Genomic DNA, 19,367 nt, shown 5'->3' on the forward strand with positions numbered 1-19,367 from the left:
CTAAGGGGCCTTGGGATGGAGCGCCGCCTTTTTAAGGCGGCACTTCAGCCTATGTTAGCGATAAAATCAAGCGCTGTAGCTCCGTGCCCGCAGCTACTCGGGGAAGCTGAGGGCTCGGGACAGTGTTTAGAGACCGTGACAAGCGGTCTCTGATCACGTGATCACCGTGATATACTTTATCACGGCGATCACAGAAAATGCCGGCAGTGGAGCTGCCTGCACTAAACGTTCTCCCTCCTCTCATGTAAGAGGAGGGAGAAAGTCTCTGATGCAGCGATCGGGTCCCCCAGCGCTTCTGGCTCTAAGCTGGGTCCCGATCCTCACCCCCCACCCCCCCTTACCCTCAAGAAAGATGGCGGCAGCGGCTCGCCACTCACCGCTGCTCTCAGTAAGGTCTCTCTCCTCAGGAGAGGAGAGAGAAGTTCAAATTATGCCCCGATCCCAATCAGGGCAATATGGCCCCCAGATGTGTTAAATAAAGTTATTAGTTATTAGGGCGCCCCCCCCCCCACATCTAATTAAAAAATAAAATGGTGCAGACATGCACAGTGGTTACTGTGCTGAAGATCTGCCTTTAGCACAGTAACCATCAGGGACCAATAATAATGGGCTCTGTAGGAAAAATATGTATTTAAATTAATACTTTTGTGTAAAAAAAAATATTTGTTTTTTTCCACCTTCTTAGTATTAATTTCTTTAAAAAACTAGTGGGTCAAAAAACTCATTACACCCATAGATAAATACGTTAAGGGGCCTAGTTTGAAAAATGGGTTCACTTTTGGGGGGTTCTATTATTCTGAGACTCATAAACCTCTGCAAACTTGGCTTGTTGCTGTTTCCTAAATAAATAAAAAGTTTTTGTAAGTGCAGCCAAAATAGAGTAAAGATGTGGAAATATATTTCTGATAACAATATTGAATAGTATTTATGTATAGTCGTGGCCAAAAGTTTTGAGAATGACACAAATATTAGTTTTCACAAAGTTTGCTGCTAAACTGCTTTTAGATCTTTGTTTCAGTTGTTTCTGTCATATAGTGAAATATAATTGCACGCACTTCATACGTTTCAAAGGCTTTTATCGACAATTACATGACATTTATGCAAAGAGTCAGTATTTGCAGTGTTGGCCCTTCTTTTTCAGGACCTCTGCAATTCGACTGGGCATGCTCTCAATCAACTTCTTGGTCAATTCCTGACTGATAGCAACCCATTCTTTCATAATCACTTCTTGAAGTTTGTCAGAATTAGTGGGCTTTTATTTGTCCACCCGCCTCTTGAGGATTGACCACAAGTTCTCAATGGGATTAAGATCTGGGGAGTTTCCAGGCCATGGACCCAAAATGTCAAAGTTTTGGTCCCCGAGCCACTTCGTTATCACCTTTGCCTTATGGCACGGTGCTCCATCGTGCTGTAAAATGCATTGTTCTTTACCAAACTGTTGTTGGATTCTTGGAAGAAGTTACTGTTGGAGGGTGTTTTGGTACCATTCTTTATTCGTGGCTGTGTTTTTGGGCAAAATTGTGAGTGAGCCCACTCCCTTGGATGAGAAGCAACCCCACACATAAATGGTCTCAGGATGCTTTACTGTTGGCATGACACAGGACTGATGGAAGCGCTCACCTTTTCTTCTCCGGACAAGCCTTTTTCCTGATGCCCCAAACAATCGGAAAGAGGCTTCATCGGAGAATATGACTTTGCCCCAGTCCTTAGCAGTCCATTCACCATATTTTCTGCAGAAGATCAATCTGTCCCTGATGGTTTTTTATGAGAGAAGTGGCTTCTTTGCTGCCCTTCTTGACACCAGGCCATCTTCCAAAAGTCTTCGCCTCACTATGCGTGCAGATGCGTTCACACCTGCCTGTTGACATTCCTGAGCAAGCTCTGCACTGGTGGCACTCCTATCCCGCAGCTGAATCCTCTTTAGGAGACGATCCTGGCGCTTGCTGGACTTTCTTGGACGCTCTGAAGCCTTCTTAACAAGAATTGAACCTCTTTCCTTGAAGTTCTTGATGATCCTATAAATTGTTGATTGAGGCACAATCTTAGTAGCCACAATATCCTTGCCTGTGAAGCCATTTTTATGCAACGCAATGATGGCTGCACGTGTTTCTTTGCAGGTCACCATGGTTAACAATGGAAGAACAATGATTTCAAGCATCACCCTCCTTTTAACAGGTCAAGTCTGCCATTTTAACCCAATCAGCCTGACATAATGATCTCCAGCCTTGTGCTCGTCAACATTCTGACCGGAGTTAACAAGACGATTACTGAAATGATCCCAGCAGGTCCTTTAATGACAGCAATGAAATGCAGTGGAAAGTTTTTTTGGGGATTAAGTTAATTTTCATGGCAAAGAAGGACTATTCAATTCATCTGATCACTCTTCATAACATTCTGGAGTATATGCAAATTGCTATTATAAAAATGTAAGCAGAAACTTTTCCAATTTCCAATATTTATGTAATTCTCAAAACTTTTGGCCACAAGTGTATATATGCCAAAACAGACATTTTTTTCACCTTGCCTCACAAAAAGTGTAATACCAAGTGATTAAAAAGTCTTATGTACCTCAAAATGTTACCAATGAAACAGTCATCTCATCCCGCAAAAAATGAGCTCCTACCTAAGACAATTGCATAAAAAAAGGGCTTTCAGAAAATGGCAATACAAAAATATGATTTTATTCTGTTCAAAAACAATTTCAGTGGGTAAAACTTAACAAAAATAAAAATGATAGACATATTAGGTATCACCACATCCGTAACATGTCGTACTTTTATTCTGGCCGCCTCTCGGCATGTTTGCCGTGCTGCAGCCAGAACTCCGGCCCGCCCCCATTATAGTCAATTGGGCCAGAGCGGTAGTCCGGGGGCACGCATGCACTAGCGGCAGCACAGATCCAACAGGCTGTTCAACTGCTGGAACAGCCTGCTGGAGTTCCTTGCCGCTAGTGTGAAACTAGCCTAAATAAAAGTGTTCCAAAGTTATTACCACATAAAGTGACACATGTCAGATTAGCAAAAATCCTCCTAGGATTTAACCTGGTCGGGACACTGTACGCTCTGATGTCCTGGTACTTAAAAACACAGGACGTACAGGTACATTCTATGTAGTTCTGATCACCACAGCACGGTGGGCGGTGATCGGAACTGGGTGTCTGCTGAAATCAATTAGCAGGCACCCTGGGTCAATGCCGAGGGGGGTCCTTTGACCCCCCCCCCGTATCGGAGATCGCTGCAAACCGCAGGTCAATTCAGACCTGCAGTTTGCAGCGCTTTCAGAAGTTTCTGATCCCCTCTTTGTTATGTGCCGGCGGGCGCAGCGGGGGGGGAAGGGGGGTTGTGCGGGCGGTGCGGCAGTGCGCGCGGGAGGGCGGGCTGTGTGGCAGTGTGCGTGGGAGGGCTGAGGGGTTAGCAAGCAGAGTGTCAGAAAATAAAAAAACATATTTATCACTGATTAAAAATTTTAAAAAAAAATAATTCCCTCTATAAAACATGTTACTTTTCCCACACAGTGAACGCCATAAAAATAAAAAATTTAGACTATCATGAAATAGAAATTTTGCCCAACCTTACATCCCAAGAAAGGTAATAAAAGTGATCAAAAAAGTTGTGTGTACGCCAAAATAGTACCAATCAAACAGTCACCTCATCCCGCAAATAATTAGCCCCTACATGAGACAATGGCCCAAAAAATAAAAAAAACTATGGCTTTCATACTAAAACATGATTTTTTTGTTTCAAAAATGCTTTATGCTAAATGTAACATATGTAGGCATATTAGGTATTGCCGCGTCCATATGAACCTGATCTATAAAAATACCACATGACCTAAAGCCTGAGGTGAACACCGTAAAAAAAAAAAAAAAAAAAAAAAAAAAAACTGTGTCGAAAAAGCACAAGGAAAAGAACTCCATATGGTTTTAAGAAGGCAGTTTTTGCTGGACTGGCCATTTGACACCATGTCCCATTTTAAGCCGCCCTGATGCACCCCTAGAGTAGAAACTCCAAAAAGTGACCCCATTTAAGAAACTAAACACCTCAAGGTATTCAAAACTGATTTTACAAACTTTGTTAATCCTTTAAGTGTTCCACAAGATTTAATGGCAAATGGAGATGACATTTCTGAATTTCTATATTTTTTAACTTTGCCTCACAAAAAGTGTAATATAGAGCAACCAAAAATCATATTTACCCTAAAATAGTACCAACAAAACTGCCACCTTATCCCGTAGTTTCCAATATTGGGTTCACTTTTTTGAAGTTTCTATTCTAAGGGTGCATCAAATGGGACATGGTGTCTAAAAACCAATCCAGCCAAATCTGCCTTCCAGAAACCATATGGTGTTCATCTCCTTCTGCACCCTGCCGTGTGCCCGTACAGTAGTTTACGACCACATATGGGGTGTTTCTATAAACTACAGAATCAGGGCAATAAATATTGAGTTTTGTTTGTCTGTTAACCCTTGCTTTGTTACTGAAAAAAATTGATTAAAATTGAAAATTTGCCCAAAAATTTAAATTCTGAAATTTCATCTCCATTTGCCATTAACTCTTGTGGGACACCTAAAGGGTTAACAAAGTTTGTAAAAATCAGTTTTTAATACGTTGAGGGGTGTAGTTTCCAAAATGGGATAATTTCTGGGTGGTTTCTATTATGTAAGCCTCGCAAAGTGACTTCAGACTTGAACCGGACTTTAAAAAGTGGGTTTTGAAAAATTTCTGACAAATTTCAAGATTTGCTTCTAAACTTCTAAGCCTTGTAACGTCCCCCAAAAAATAAAATGGCATTCCCAAAATAATCCAAACATGAAGTAGACATATGGGGAATGTAAATGAATAACTATTTTTGGAGGTATTACTATGTATTATAGAAGTAGAGAAATTGAAACTTGGAAATGTGAAACATTTTCCAAATTTGGTATTTAAAAAAAAATTTAAAGTTATTCACACATAAAGGGACACTGGTCAGATTTGCAAAAAATGGCCTGGTCCTTAAGGGGAAAATGAGCCAGTTCCTTAAGGGGTTAAGGTGAAAAGTGGCCCGGTACTGAAAGGGTTAAATCTTTTATGCTGATGCAACTTCAGTAACAGAAGTGCAGTGACCATCCACCTGCTTTACTGAGCTGTCGTTTTATGCACACATTTGATGGCCCCCCAGTTAACTTTGGTGGTGAGCTGCTCTACTGTAGCATGTTGGTCCACCTATTCGATAAAGCAGAAAACATGACTCATTGTAGAGGGCAACGCTTTGCCAATCAGTGGAGGTCCAATTCTGACACAGTCATAAAAATTGAGGCCTTTTCTGCTGATACAACTTAATTAGCAAAGGTGCAGGGACCATCTGTCTGCTTTAGAGCCAATACGCAGTAGGGTTCACTTTACAGTTGTTTTAGACACACATCTGGTAGCCCCTAGTTCATTTTGGCAGAGAACTACTCCACTGTAGTGTGTCGATCCACTCTTGTGCACCTCCATATCCAACGTTCATCTCTCACATTAATGCACGTAGCTCTGCAGTTTTCACGTGACTTATTCACAATGGTGCCATTTGTTCACTCATAATACAATTTCACCACAGCAGCATGCACGCAGTTCACAAACCACCCTTGGCCTGAAAGTCAATAATCATCCCTTTTATTTCAAATCTGTTAAATCACTCATTTTACCCATGAGAGCAAAGAGATGTGTGCAGACAGTCTAATGCACACTTTATATAATCACAAAGCCATTTCACGACACATGACTTCGTTCATAAGCTATGCACTGCCAATGTCAAATGTAGGAAGTAGTCATATATTTTCAATAGTTTCATATTTAAACATTTTAAAAAATTGTCTCTTATTGGCGGCACATGCTGTATAAACATACGCGTTATGGAGAAAAAACTGTGGCTTGTTGGGACCTAGTGCCAAAAAGTTATGCCTCAACAAATGATATCCCGACCTTGTTTATACACCCACAAATGTTAATTGCAGAATGAAAAAGTGTCTTGTTCTGCACAAGTTTTCTAAAATTGTGCCTTAACGGGGGGAGAATGCTTGCCCAAATTTATACATTTATATATGAATGGTACTTTCACTTTGCGCCAGTCATCTAATAACTCTTATCTCTAAATTATTAAAAGGTCATAAATAGTTATGTAAGACACATTTATGGGGTCATTTATCAAACTGGTGTAAAGTAGAACTGGCTTAGTTGTCCATAGCAACAAATCAGATTCCATCTTTTATTTTTGACAGTCAGTTCTACTTCACACCAGTTTGATAAATGACCCCATTACTGTTTTTAAGGTCAGAGAGCAAAAATAAGGAGCCCATGTCAGCTCCCTGCCTGACCAAGCAGACAGAAAATACAGATCCTACTAGTAGATAAACTCAAAGCTGCGCAAGGAAAAAGTCTCATAATTTTTAATAAAGACCAATTGAAAAAATTAGTTTTAGCTCAAAATTAGTACAATGCAATAATAAAAAAATCGCACTAAAGGTGTACATAAATGAAAAAATGGAAGTGGGGCACTCTTATTAAACATAATATATAATAAAGTCAATAATAAATTTTCACAATAAAATCGACAAAGAATTGACAATAATAAAATTCGACAATCCTATAAAATTCAACAAGGGATACAAACAATATATGAATGCAGCAGAGAATACTATTAATAGAGTTAGATTAATAAAATCAGCAAAAATAAGATCCCAATATACGAATAATTAAAACGATAAATTCAAATATTCGATGTTAATCGAATAGTATGTTATTCACTGGTAATAATGCGTTTTTCCAATGCACAATTTCAGTTCTTTTAGAATAATCGCTTGTTGTCGATTATATTAGTCGGATTGTAGTCGATCCTTTGGCATATAGATATGATTTTTCATTGGAAAAAAGTGCTGGTGATATAAATAATCGCTTGCTACCGAAATATTGGCCAGTTCTTTAATGCATGTAAATTCCTGTGATCGAGAACATAGGCATATGTAGCCTTAAACAGTATGTGTCGACTAAATTTTGGCTACTTGTGTGCACAGTGGCGTCCCACTGTATTAGTATAAAGAGCGATCGCTTGGATAGGATATGCGCTGTCTTACCGGAGGTCTTGTACTTGACAGTAAGCCCTCGACTCGGTGTGTGATCTTTCGAATCCCGGTCTCAAGGGCTCTTATACGAACTTATTTTTCGCGCCAGTTGATTGTTTGACTCCACGTGGGATTGATGTCTTTCGGTGGCGTTTTTTTTGCTCCAGCGGTTCATTATACTTGTAAGTATGTCCAGGCCTCCTCAATCTGGCAATATCCTATTTCTTGATGGGGGGATTAGCACCAGACACATTTCGGGGATTTAAGGCAATGACCCCTTCCTCAGTGGTTGACACCCCCCTGTTCCTTTTTCCCTTTTATAGTGGGTAAGGAATATCTAAAGAACTGGTCTGGAATCCGAATTTTTGGGGGAATTGGGATCCTTAAATATTGTTTCTTACTTTAAAAGCATGTTTTAATAATATTATTATTCAAATATACATTCCTCATCTTAAATTATCAACATAAGAGTTGACTGTTCAATCGTCTTGGGCCTTCTTTGTTGCACCTTCCTCTTTATGATGTGCCAAATGTTCTCTATAGGTGAAATATCTGGACTGCAGACTGGACATTTCAGTACCTGGATCCTTCTCCTACGGAGCCATGATGTTGTGATTGATGCAGAATGTGGTCTGGCATTATCTTGTTGAAAAATGCAGGGTCTTCCCTGAAAGAGATGACGTCTGGATGGGAGCATATGTTGTTCTAGAACCTGAATATATTTTTCTGCATTGATGGTGCAAGCTGCCCATGCCACACACACTCATGCAACCCCATACCATCAGAGATGCAGGCTTCTGAACTGAGCGTTGATAACAACTTGGGTTGTCCTTGTCCTCTTTGGTCCGGATGACATGGCGTCCCAGATTTCCAAAAAGAACTTCGAATCGTGACTCGTCTGACCACAGAACAGTCTTCTATTTTGCCACACTCCATTTTAAATGATCCCTGGCCCAGTGAAAACGCCTGAGCTTGTGGATCTTGCTTAGAAATGGCTTCTTCTTTGCACTGTAGAGTTTCAGCTGGCAATGGCGGATGGCACAGTGGATTGTGTTCACTGACAATGGTTTCTGGAAGTATTCCTGAGCCCATTCTGTGATTTCCTTTAGAGTAGCATTCCTGTTTGTGGTGCAGTGTCGTTTAAGGGCCCGGAGATCACGGGCATCCAGTATGGTTTTACAGCCTTGACCCTTACGCACAGAGATTGTTCCAGATTCTCTGAATCTTCGGATGATGTTATGCACAGTTGATGATGATAGATGCAAAGTCTTTGCAATTTTTCGCTGGGTAACACCTTTCTGATATTGCTCCACTATCATTCTGCGCAACATTGTGGGAATTGGTGATCCTCTACCCATCTTGGCTTCTGAGAGACACTGCCACTCTGAGAAGCTCTTTTTATACCCAATCATGTTGCCAATTGACCTAATTAGTGTTAATTGGTCTTCCAGCTCTTCTTTATGCTCAAATTTACTTTTTCCAGCCTCTTATTGCTACTTGTCCCAACTTTTTGGGGATTTGTTGACACTGTAAAAATTTGAATCAACGTATTTTTCCTTTAAAATGATACATTTACTCGGATTAAACGTTTGATCTGTCATCTATGCTCTATTACAAATAAAATATTGACATTTGCCATCTCCACATCATTGCATTCAGTTTTTATTCACAATTTGTTTAGGGTCTCAACTTTTTGGGAATCCGGTTTGTACATGCATACATAAAGAGTAATTTGCCCATTATTCAAAGGAATTGCTTTTTATTTGCTGTATAGCATAGTTGACTACACTATTCTATGCACGGATATACACTGGTGGATATACATTGTATGCCTATACATATACTACAATACGTTGCAACCATCACACTTCTACTTCTGTTAGGTGCCCTAAGAGTGACCAGATTGTAAATTGATAGCTAGTGCATAATATAAGTGGAAACATTGAAACTACACTAGAATGAATAATTTAATTATTTACCATATATAATATTTCACCCACAGACACAGACTTTAGGAAATACCATACTTTGTTTTTTATTTTAACATTTGCTTGGAGAAAAATGCTTTAAGGCTACCTCTTGAAGATATCAACCATAAGAGGGCTGTACTGGATGAAACCTATTTAAAGGAAGGTTTGTCTGCTGACAGCAAAAGGTAGGTACTGGTGAGAGTAGTACAAACATACCTATGAGCTTTCGTTATCAGGAATAGCATAAATATGAAGTTTTATTCTACTAGGTTCTGCTCCAGCAAGTACTCTGCAGGTGGTGCTTCACTGTGAAGCAGTTTAATGCAAAGGGCAATTTAAAGTGCATTTGCAGGAGCAGAACCTCGCTATATGAAAGTTCATATTCCCACTATCCACAAAAGTAATATTTGTATTGCTCTCCATAGTCCCTCCCTAGTGCTGTTAGCAGTTTACTATGGTCAAAACCTCTAACAAACTTGACATCATATCATGAATATTGAATTAGGTACTGAGTCAGAACAATTTTTTTTTTGTTTCATTACCGTATAATAACTTTCATCTGCTCCAAGTGCTTTAGAGAGCCCAAAGTCACTGATCTTTGCATAATGCTGGTTCACCAAAAGGACGTTGCGAGCAGCCAAATCACGGTGTACAAAATTGTGTTCTTCAAGATATTTCATTCCCAACGACACTTGGTGCATTAGTTCAACTACGTTATTGACTGGAACCTCATCCCTACAAGACATGCAATAAGATGGTGGTGTGAAAAGAAATAGGGGATTTGTATCAGAAAAATAGAACCCTGGGCCTCATAAAATTAAACAAAATTAAATTAAAGGTCCATAATCAGTAACCCATCTTTAGCTATATAACCCGTAGTGATGAGTGGCATAGGCAATATTCGAATTCGTGATATTTTGCAAATTTTGGGCTGAATATTCGCCATAAATTTGCAAATTCGAGAATTTGTGATCTCCAGTCATTATTCACATGATTGCGAAAATCGGCAATGTAATATATTAGCGATAAAAATTCACGATTAGAACATTCACGATCAACACTAAGGGATAGGCAACTTTCCTATTGGTTGCTAGGAATGTTGCTAAGTGCCGATATTCGCAATAACTTTGCCATAAATTTGCGATTAGAATATTCGCGATCAACACTATTTGAAAATACAAATATGTAGCACTATATTCTAAATATTCACAAATTGTTGAAGTGGCGATATTCGCGTTTAAAATTTGCAATTCTAATAACCCGTAGCTATCCTAGATCACGATGTATAGTGAATATCACTATCACCTCCTTCATTCAATCAGAAATATTAAGCATTAAAAAAGTTGTTCAAAATCGGAACAAATTCAGCCCAGGCGTGTGAAATTGCCCAATATTGAAGACCCAATAAACACTTTTTAATTCACCTGCCATTTCATCGATGCCGCAATGAAGTCCTTTTCTATATTAGTGACTGCTGTAGCTAATTAATGGCCTCAGTGATGTACAGCTCAATAGCGTAAAGGCCAGTGTTTAGCTGCAGTGGTCACATGTGTTGACAGGCATGCAGTGGCGTAGCTACAGGGGTCGCAGCGGTCGCAATTGCGACCGGGCCCCTGAGCCAGGGGGGCCCACGGTCCCCCCACTGCCTCCTATTCAAAATGTTATCTAATAGTGTCGGGGCCCGGGGCAGTGCGCACGGCGCAGCGCAGTCTCTAGTAGGCAGGCACTAGGCAGCTCAGCTCACCATGTGTGTCAGAGGGGGCGGCGCCGGCCGCGGAAGCAGACATGTGAGGTCTGAGTGACTGGGAGCCGGAGGCGTGGTTTCTCCCAGTCAGATACTGTCAGAAGAAGCAGCAGGCGGCAGTGACTGTGCGGCGCGAGGTTAGTTTTCTTGACTAGCCTCGGCTCGGCCCTACTCTCTCTGACTCTGAGACTAGTGACAGGCGGCGGCAGTGCAGTGAGCAGAGGCGCTAGCTAGCCCAGCTTGATGATGGGATGGCCTGGGAATCTGGGATCTCTGAGTGGCAGGCGGCGGCAGTGCAGAGTCCAGCCCAGCCCAGGGATCAGATCAGCTTGATGATGGGATGGGATCATGGGAATCACTTGATGATGGGATGGGATCATGGGAATCACTTGATGATGGGATGAGATCATGGGAATCACTTGATGATGGGATGGGATCATGGGAATCACTTGATGATGGGATGGGATCATGGGAATCACTTGATGATGGGATGGGAATGGGATTTGGGCGGCATTATGGAATGGGATCATGGAGTGGCCAGTGGGAGTCTGGGACTCTCACTCTGAATTCTGTGGGAATCTGTCTCTGAAGTGGTTACTGGCCACACTACTCACTGTGTGTGTGTGCCAGGCCCAAGGGGCAGGCCGCAGGCAGGCAGTGTGTGGGCCTGCACCAGGCAGGGGCACTGGCGACTGCTGTTACTGTGAGCCAGGAGAAGCAGTGCACTGCAAGCAAGTGTGGGTGCATGCCACTGTGCCAGCCTGCCAGGGGCAGGCTGCAGGCAGCGGCCCAGGCCCCCAGCGTCATCTGTTGCTGACTGGCGCTGGGCACTTAAATTAATGACAGTGTGTGTGTCTGTGCCAGGGGGCAGGCCACAGGCTGACAGTGTGTGCGCCTGCGCCAGACACTGGCCCTGGGGTAGGCAGTGACTGTGAGCCTTGTGTGCAATAATGCTGGACTGACCCATACATCGGCTATATACGATATTACCAGTCCGTCCGTATATAGCCGGTTGATGGGTCAGTCCAGCATTATTGCACACCATGTGCTGTCTGAAGAATTTTTTCACTGCACATCTATCAAATTTCGCCCTGAATTTAATTTGTAAATATATTAGCAATTAAAATCAGGGTCTGGTGGTGTTATGAAACGGTATTGAGGGTAGGGGGGGCCCAAACTGAACTCTTGCACCAGGGCCCATGAGCCTATAGCTACGCCCCTGCAGGCATGTCATTACTGCAGCCAAGTAAACCAAGCTCAGGAGCATCAAAGTAGAATGTGCTCTGCAATGTGGCCCTAGAATTAAAGGGGTTGTCCCATCTTGGTCTTTTGTGGTAGAGGTGGAAAATTACATTGTTTGTGCAATGTCCACTCACTGCTATGAGTATTATGGAAACAGCAGCTTACCAGCCACTTAGATGTTTCCACAAGGAACACAACCTGGTGTGTCTCAAGGCAGCCAGCAATCTACTAATACAGACTGTAGGGGTTTTTACAAGTAGATATTTTGGATATTTTCAAAACAAGTGAATTTTAGCATGAATGTGTTGTGATAATTGGATGTACGCATGGAAAGTTAATTGGGGGTGAAGTAGTGGAAGTATGCCCCCGTCAGGCTCTGAGTGGTACTAGCTGGCCATGAAGAGTTGCTGCAGCAGTCATTGATTTAAAGGAATTGCTGTGCAAATTTGCTGAAAAAAGATGTGGCTGTGGCTTGATCAATTTGCACTGTCCACACTGGATGCTGTCTTGCATGCAGGTGCAGAACCACTTTACCTATATCACAAGATCCAATACAACACTGTGGATATGCTTTGGGCACATGCATTGCGCTGAGTTTAGATGCAGGTGCTGTTATTGATTGATGATGCCATAATGTATTTCTGATTGTTGGTTGCAGCCATATTCAGGCACACCACAGATGTCGAACCATATACTGTAATCTCATTACATAAACCATGTATTGCATTTTAATCATCGTTCTCTTGAACAGCCCCTCTTGTGCTTATTGTACCATTTGTTGTAGCTAATATGATCACCATTTTTGTAGTTAGTGCGGCAATTTTAGTAACTTTTTTTCACATGGCTAAGGGGTTTTATGTGGAGGAAGAAAGGGTGATGTAAGCTAATACTATGGTGACCATCCAGAAGCACAGCCAACAAACTCGAAAAACTGCTACCAATCTTTCTTAATAATTCCAGTTGTTCACCAAATCCCCATGCAACGCTGGAATATTTGGGCTGATAGGACCCCAAGTTACAGCTGCACAATATAAAACTGGTGCATGTGACCCAAGGTCAGAACCAGGAAAGACAGTACCAAAATAGTGCAAGAGGGCTTAATCCAGAAAATAGCCACAGTCAGGAAACTAGGAGAATAAGTAGAAGCCAAGTAAGCAGACAAGCCACTATCAGATTACCAGAAGTTCAGATTTATTAATAATGAGTAGCAAAATATGCAGGAACCAGGATACAAAATCACAAGAACAGCACAAACCTTAAATACACTGGTATTGGACACTGAGCCAGAAACCTAATTGGCTCAACATAAAGTCTAATAGATATTTTGACCAGCTGGGACTTCAATGTTTTGCATAGCAACCCTCTTAAAAAAACCATGCACTAAATCATAGCTAGGTAACTTCCTGACATAGCCCCCCCGCCCCCCCTTCTTCTATTGCCACTGGAGCCTTCCATCTAAGGGCTCATGCACACGACAGTATTTTGCATTTACTTACATATACTTACTTATAAAACAAACCCAAAAATCTACATGTATAGCATAAGGTGGTACCCAAGAATGTTTCTCAGGTCTATATACAATGTATCAGATACTGAAGGAAATACTTAACTCTGCAAGAATTAACAATACGTTACACTTAATACAGGGAGTGCAGAATTATTAGGCAAATGAGTATTTTGACCACATCATCCTCTTTATGCATGTTGTCTTACTCCAAGCTGTATAGGCTCGAAAGCCTACTACCAATTAAGCATATTAGGTGATGTGCATCTCTGTAATGAGAAGGGGTGTGGTCTAATGACATCAACACCCTATATCAGGTGTGCATAATTATTAGGCAACTTCCTTTCCTTTGGCAAAATGGGTCAAAAGAAGGACTTGACAGACTCAGAAAAGTCAAAAATAGTGAGATATCTTGCAGAGGGATGCAGCACTCTTAAAATTGCAAAGCTTCTGAAGCGTGATCATCGAACAATCAAGCGTTTCATTCAAAATAGTCAACAGGGTCGCAAGAAGCGTGTGGAAAAACCAAGGCGCAAAATAACTGCCCATGACATGAGAAAAGTCAAGCGTGCAGCTGCCAAGATGCCACTTGCCACCAGTTTGGCCATATTTCAGAGCTGCAACATCACTGGAGTGCCCAAAAGCACAAGGTGTGCAATGCTTAGAGACATGGCCAAGGTAAGAAAGGCTGAAAGACGACCACCACTGAACAAGACACACAAGCTGAAACGTCAAGACTGGGCCAAGAAATATCTCAAGACTGATTTTTCAAAGGTTTTATGGACTGATGAAATGAGAGTGAGTCTTGATGGGCCAGATGGATGGGCCCCGGGCTGGATGGGTAAAGGGCAGAGAGCTCCAGTCCGACTCAGACGCCAGCAAGGTGGAAGTGGAGTACTGGTTTGGGCTGGTATCATCAAAGATGAGCTTGTGGGGCCTTTTCGGGTTGAGGATGGAGTCAAGCTCAACTCCCAGTCCTACTGCCAGTTTCTGGAAGACACCTTCTTCAAGCAGTGGTACAGGAAGAAGTCTGCATCCTTCAAGAAAAACATGATTTTCATGCAGGACAATGCTCCATCAAACACGTCCAAGTACTCCACAGCGTGGCTGGCAAGAAAGGGTATAAAAGAAGAAAATCTAATGACATGGTCTCCTTGTTCACCTGATCTGAACCCCATTGAGAACCTGTGGTCCATCATCAAATGTGAGATTTGCAAGGAGGGAAAACAGTACACCTCTCTGAACAGTGTCTGGGAGGCTGTGGTTGCTGCTGCACGCAATGTTGATGGTGAACAGATCAAAACACTGACAGAATCCATGGATGGCAGGCTTTTGAGTGTCCTTGCAAAGAAAGGTGGCTATATTGGTCACTGATTTGTTTTTGAATGTCAGAAATGTATATTTGTGAATGTTGAGATGTTATATTGGTTTCACTGGTAAAAAGAAATAATTGAAATGGGTATATATTTGTTTTTTGTTAAGTTGCCTAATAATTATGCACAGTAATAGTCACCTGCACACACAGATATCCCCCTAAAATAGCTAAAACTAAAAACAAACTAAAAACTACTTCCAAAAATATTCAGCTTTGATATTAATGAGTTTTTTGGGTTCATTGAGAACATGGTTGTTGTTCAATAATAAAATTAATCCTCAAAAATACAACTTGCCTAATAATTCTGCACTCCCTGTACTCTAGGTCTCCCTCTACCTGAACAGCAAAAGGTGCCCCCTAGGCAGAGTCATAGGTGAAATATACCTTTTTTCGCAGGAATTTATAAAATACATTGTGAACCTTAAATGAAGACGGCAAAACTAATCATAAAGGCAATCTCATAGGGACCAAAGTTTCTGGGACCCAACTTATACGAAGGTACTTTAAAGTGCAGATTGTTAGTATGTACCTTTTCCCACAGAATACAAAGGTGTTCTGCCCAGCTGAGTTAGAGAATCATTACAGATCATGTCTGCCTCAGTTTTTGTATTTCTGAAGTGTTTAGTGTAGTTATAGCACCATCTAGCGGTGTTAAATTGTATTACACTTTGTTTTTCCTGTTACAAAGACAACTACATTGTGGGGGGTGCACTGCATTGTGGGAGTGCAAAGCATCCTGGCAAAGAAGTCTTCAGTCTCCAGGACACTCTTTTTGCATGTCTCCTTCTTAAACTCCACCATCCTTGTAAAAACATATCTGGTGAGAGATCTACCTTTGTTTCAGGGATATTGTGTGTTGCAGAGCTGTTCAGTTAGTTGTAATTGTTACTCAGGGAGTTGTTACTACTGTTAGCTAGATATGTAATCTTATGTACAAGCAGACATTTTACCAATTGTTTCAGGGTTAAAGCAAATATTATAGTACAAGCTATCTATACTTTATACTTATACGTGTTATTTTTATTCTTGTTGTTTTACCAAACAATACTGTTTTGCCAATCAACAATCCTGTTTTACCAATAAAAAAGTTAGACTACAAAGAACAGTCCTGTTATTTGGAAGACAGGAATGGTTTATGCTGAATGACAGACTGCACACTGTGTGAACGTGTATAAAGACAGAACACAAAGGCCTTGCAGAATGTCTCTTATCAGGAGTCTTTTTTTAGACAAATTGGGCTACTTTTTCTGGTTCATCTGAACCTGGACCCAAACTGTGCATAAAGTAAATTTCCATCTCTGCATTTTCATTAACAGAATCAGAAAAAGACCCCAAAAAAGGATAAGACCCATGATTACAAAAAAGTAAAGTATCAAGAGATTCATGATTAATTAATTATTAATGATGAATTCAGCTAGTGACAGATAAGTTACTCATTCACATTCATGATCAGCACTTAAGATACTGCTCAATGGTTTTATTAGCCCCTTGAGTCCCAGAGCTGTACATGTATGGCGAAAGGAGGGGATTTAAATATGGCATCCACTCACAAGTTCAGTGGGCGCCTTAGCCACAGAGTTTTAAACAGCAGAGGCCCGGGGTTAATGTCTGAGACTGGTGATAACACTGATCGCAGATATTTAACCCTTTATTAACCCTAAATGCTGAAAACTTGGAAGCGAATGAGTCATGGCTCCCTTATGTGATGATCAAGGAAGAGGTTACTTCACTCTGAAGAGACCCAGTATATCAAAGTTGTAGTTCTTATGGCGGCCTTCAGGTGGCAGGGCTTCATAAGGTAACAGCAAATCAGACTTAGGGCTCATGCATATAAATGTGTGCCAGCCGGGCCCATATTGTGGCCTGGACGTTTTTGCACTGCACCACTGATGCAGAACCATTCACTTGAATAGGTCTACTATCCGGAAGGTGCGTTGCGGAATGGAGGCATGTTCTCTTTTTTTTGTGGTGCGGATGAATCACAGACCCATTCAAGTTGAATGGGTCAGGATCAGTCTGCTGCAGCCGCACGGATGTTGACTGTGCATTGGGGACCACAAATTGCAATCCTCAATGCACGGAACTGGCGAGCAACTGCCATGTGCATGAGCCCTTACTTTGTAAGATCAAATATTCTAGCCTCCTAGAGGGTTTAAAAAAGTTGTAAAAACTTTTTTAATAAAAAAAAAATTCAAATCACCCCCCTTTTCCCAGAATTAAAATATAAACAATAAAAAACATTAGGATCATAGGCATTACCATGTCCCAAAATGTCCTGAAGTATTCCATTATAAAAATATTTATCTCATACAGTGAATAGCCTAATGGAAAAAAAATATCAAAATGCTGATTTGCCATTTTTTCAACGCCTCACTTACCCAAAGAAATAAAATGTAATCAAAAAGTCACACATCCAAAATGGTACCATTAAAAACTACAGATTATCCCACAAAAAAATGAACACCAATACAACGCTGTATAAAAAGGTTATTACATGTTATTAAATATTTACTACATTCCGTAAATGTGGAATCATTGTAATCGTACTGACCCAGAGAATGGAGGGAATGGGTCAGTTTTATAGCATAGGGAATACCATAAATACAAAACCTGTACAAATGTGGCTGAATTGAATTATTTGCGTTAGAATTATTTGTCATTTTTTTACATCTGAAAACATTATTCCACCCTGCTTCTTTCTTGTGGGTCAATGAGTCATTGGCCCACAAGCAACTTAAGCAGGAAGGAATCATGTTTTCATATGGGAAAAAAATGACAAATATTCAAAAAAACAAATATATAGCAATACAGTGAATATATTCGTTATTTATAATATTCGCATAATTTTTTCCTATCTGTATAATTGTTCGCATACTCCTCCCCGACAAGCATCCCCGTCACTATGGGAATGCCTGTGGGTTAGAAAATACCATTGGATCTGAGTTTTCCCTGAGATCATGAAAACTCTGATCCGATGGTATATTCTAACCCACAGGCGTTCCCATGGTGACAGGGACGCTTGTCTGGGAGCAGTATGCCAAAGTGGAATAACAGTACAGATTGAAGAAAAAAATGACAAATATTGTAAATAACGAATATATTCGCTATATTACTATAACTTAGTTTTTTAGAATATTCGTCATATTCATTATATTCTAAAAAACAAAGTTATAGCAATATAGCGAATATTCATAAAATACACATATAGACTGCAATTTAGCTGATATAGTGCTGTAGTATATATATATTTTTTTATAGTGCAAATTTTCAGAAGAGAAAAAAAATTTAGACTATAAAAAAATACTATAACACTATGTAAGTAGGGATGAGCGAACTCGAACTGTATAGTTCGGGTTCGTACCGAATTTTGGGGTGTCCGTGACACGGACCCGAACCCGGACATTTTCGTAAAAGTCCGGGTTCGGGTTCGGTGTTCGTCGCTTTCTTCGCGCTTTTGTGACGCTTTCTTGGCGCTTTTTGAAAGGCTGCAAAGCAGCCAATCAACAAGCGTCATACTACTTGCCCCAAGAGGCCATCACAGCCATGCCTACTATTGGCATGGCTGTGATTGGCCAGAGCACCATGTGACCCAGCCTCTATTTAAGCTGGAGTCACATAGCGCCGCCCGTCACTCTGCTCTGATTAGCGTAGGGAGAGGTTGCGGCTGCGACAGTAGGGCGAGATTAGGCAGATTAACTCCTCCAAAGGACTTGATTAACTGATCGATCTGCAGCTGTGGATCATTGAGCTGCTGATCCTCAATTGCTCACTGTTTTTAGGCTGCACAGACCGTTTGTCAGTCACATTTTTCTGGGGTGATCGGCGGCCATTTTGTGTCTTGTGGTGCGCCAGCACAAGCTGCGACCAAGTGCATTTAACCCTCAATGGTGTGGTTGTTTTTTGGCTAAAGCCTACATCAGGGTGAAGCTGTCACACCAAGTGCATTTAACCAGCAATAGTCTGTTCATTTTTTGGCCATATACAAAATCAGGGGCAAGCTGCGCCTGTCACCAAGTGCATTTAACCCTCAATGGTGTGGTTGTTTTTTGGCTAAAGCCTACATCAGGGTGAAGCTGTCACACCAAGTGCATTTAACCAGCAATAGTCTGTTCATTTTTTGGCCATATACTAAATCAGGGGCAAGCTGCGCCTGTCACCAAGTGCATTTAACCCTCAATGGTGTGGTTGTTTTTTGGCTAAAGCCTACATCAGGGTGAAGCTGTCACACCAAGTGCATTTAACCAGCAATAGTCTGTTCATTTTTTGGCCATATACTAAATCAGGGGCAAGCTGCGCCTGTCACCAAGTGCATTTAACCCTCAATGGTGTGGTTGTTTTTTGGCTAAAGCCTACATCAGGGTGAAGCTGTCACACCAAGTGCATTTAACCAGCAATAGTCTGTTTATTTTTTGGCCATATCCCAGTCTAATTCTGTCACTAAATCCATACCG

General features: G+C 41.2%; 1 protein-coding gene across 4 annotated transcripts in view; it reads right to left on the reverse strand.

Moving 5' to 3' along the window:
- Positions 1-19,367, reverse strand: part of LOC122946439 (tyrosine-protein kinase ZAP-70) — a 735,844-nt gene that overhangs the window by 186,927 nt on the left and 529,550 nt on the right. For all 4 annotated transcript variants that reach the window (XM_044306106.1, XM_044306080.1, XM_044306087.1 and 1 more), the window contains one exon: positions 9,594-9,786. In XM_044306106.1, coding sequence (XP_044162041.1) covers positions 9,594-9,786 — 193 coding nt within the window. The remainder of the gene's footprint in view (positions 1-9,593; positions 9,787-19,367) is intronic.

This window comes from Bufo gargarizans, chromosome 1, assembly GCF_014858855.1.
Source record: "Bufo gargarizans isolate SCDJY-AF-19 chromosome 1, ASM1485885v1, whole genome shotgun sequence".
Classification (NCBI taxonomy): Eukaryota; Metazoa; Chordata; class Amphibia; order Anura; family Bufonidae; genus Bufo; species Bufo gargarizans.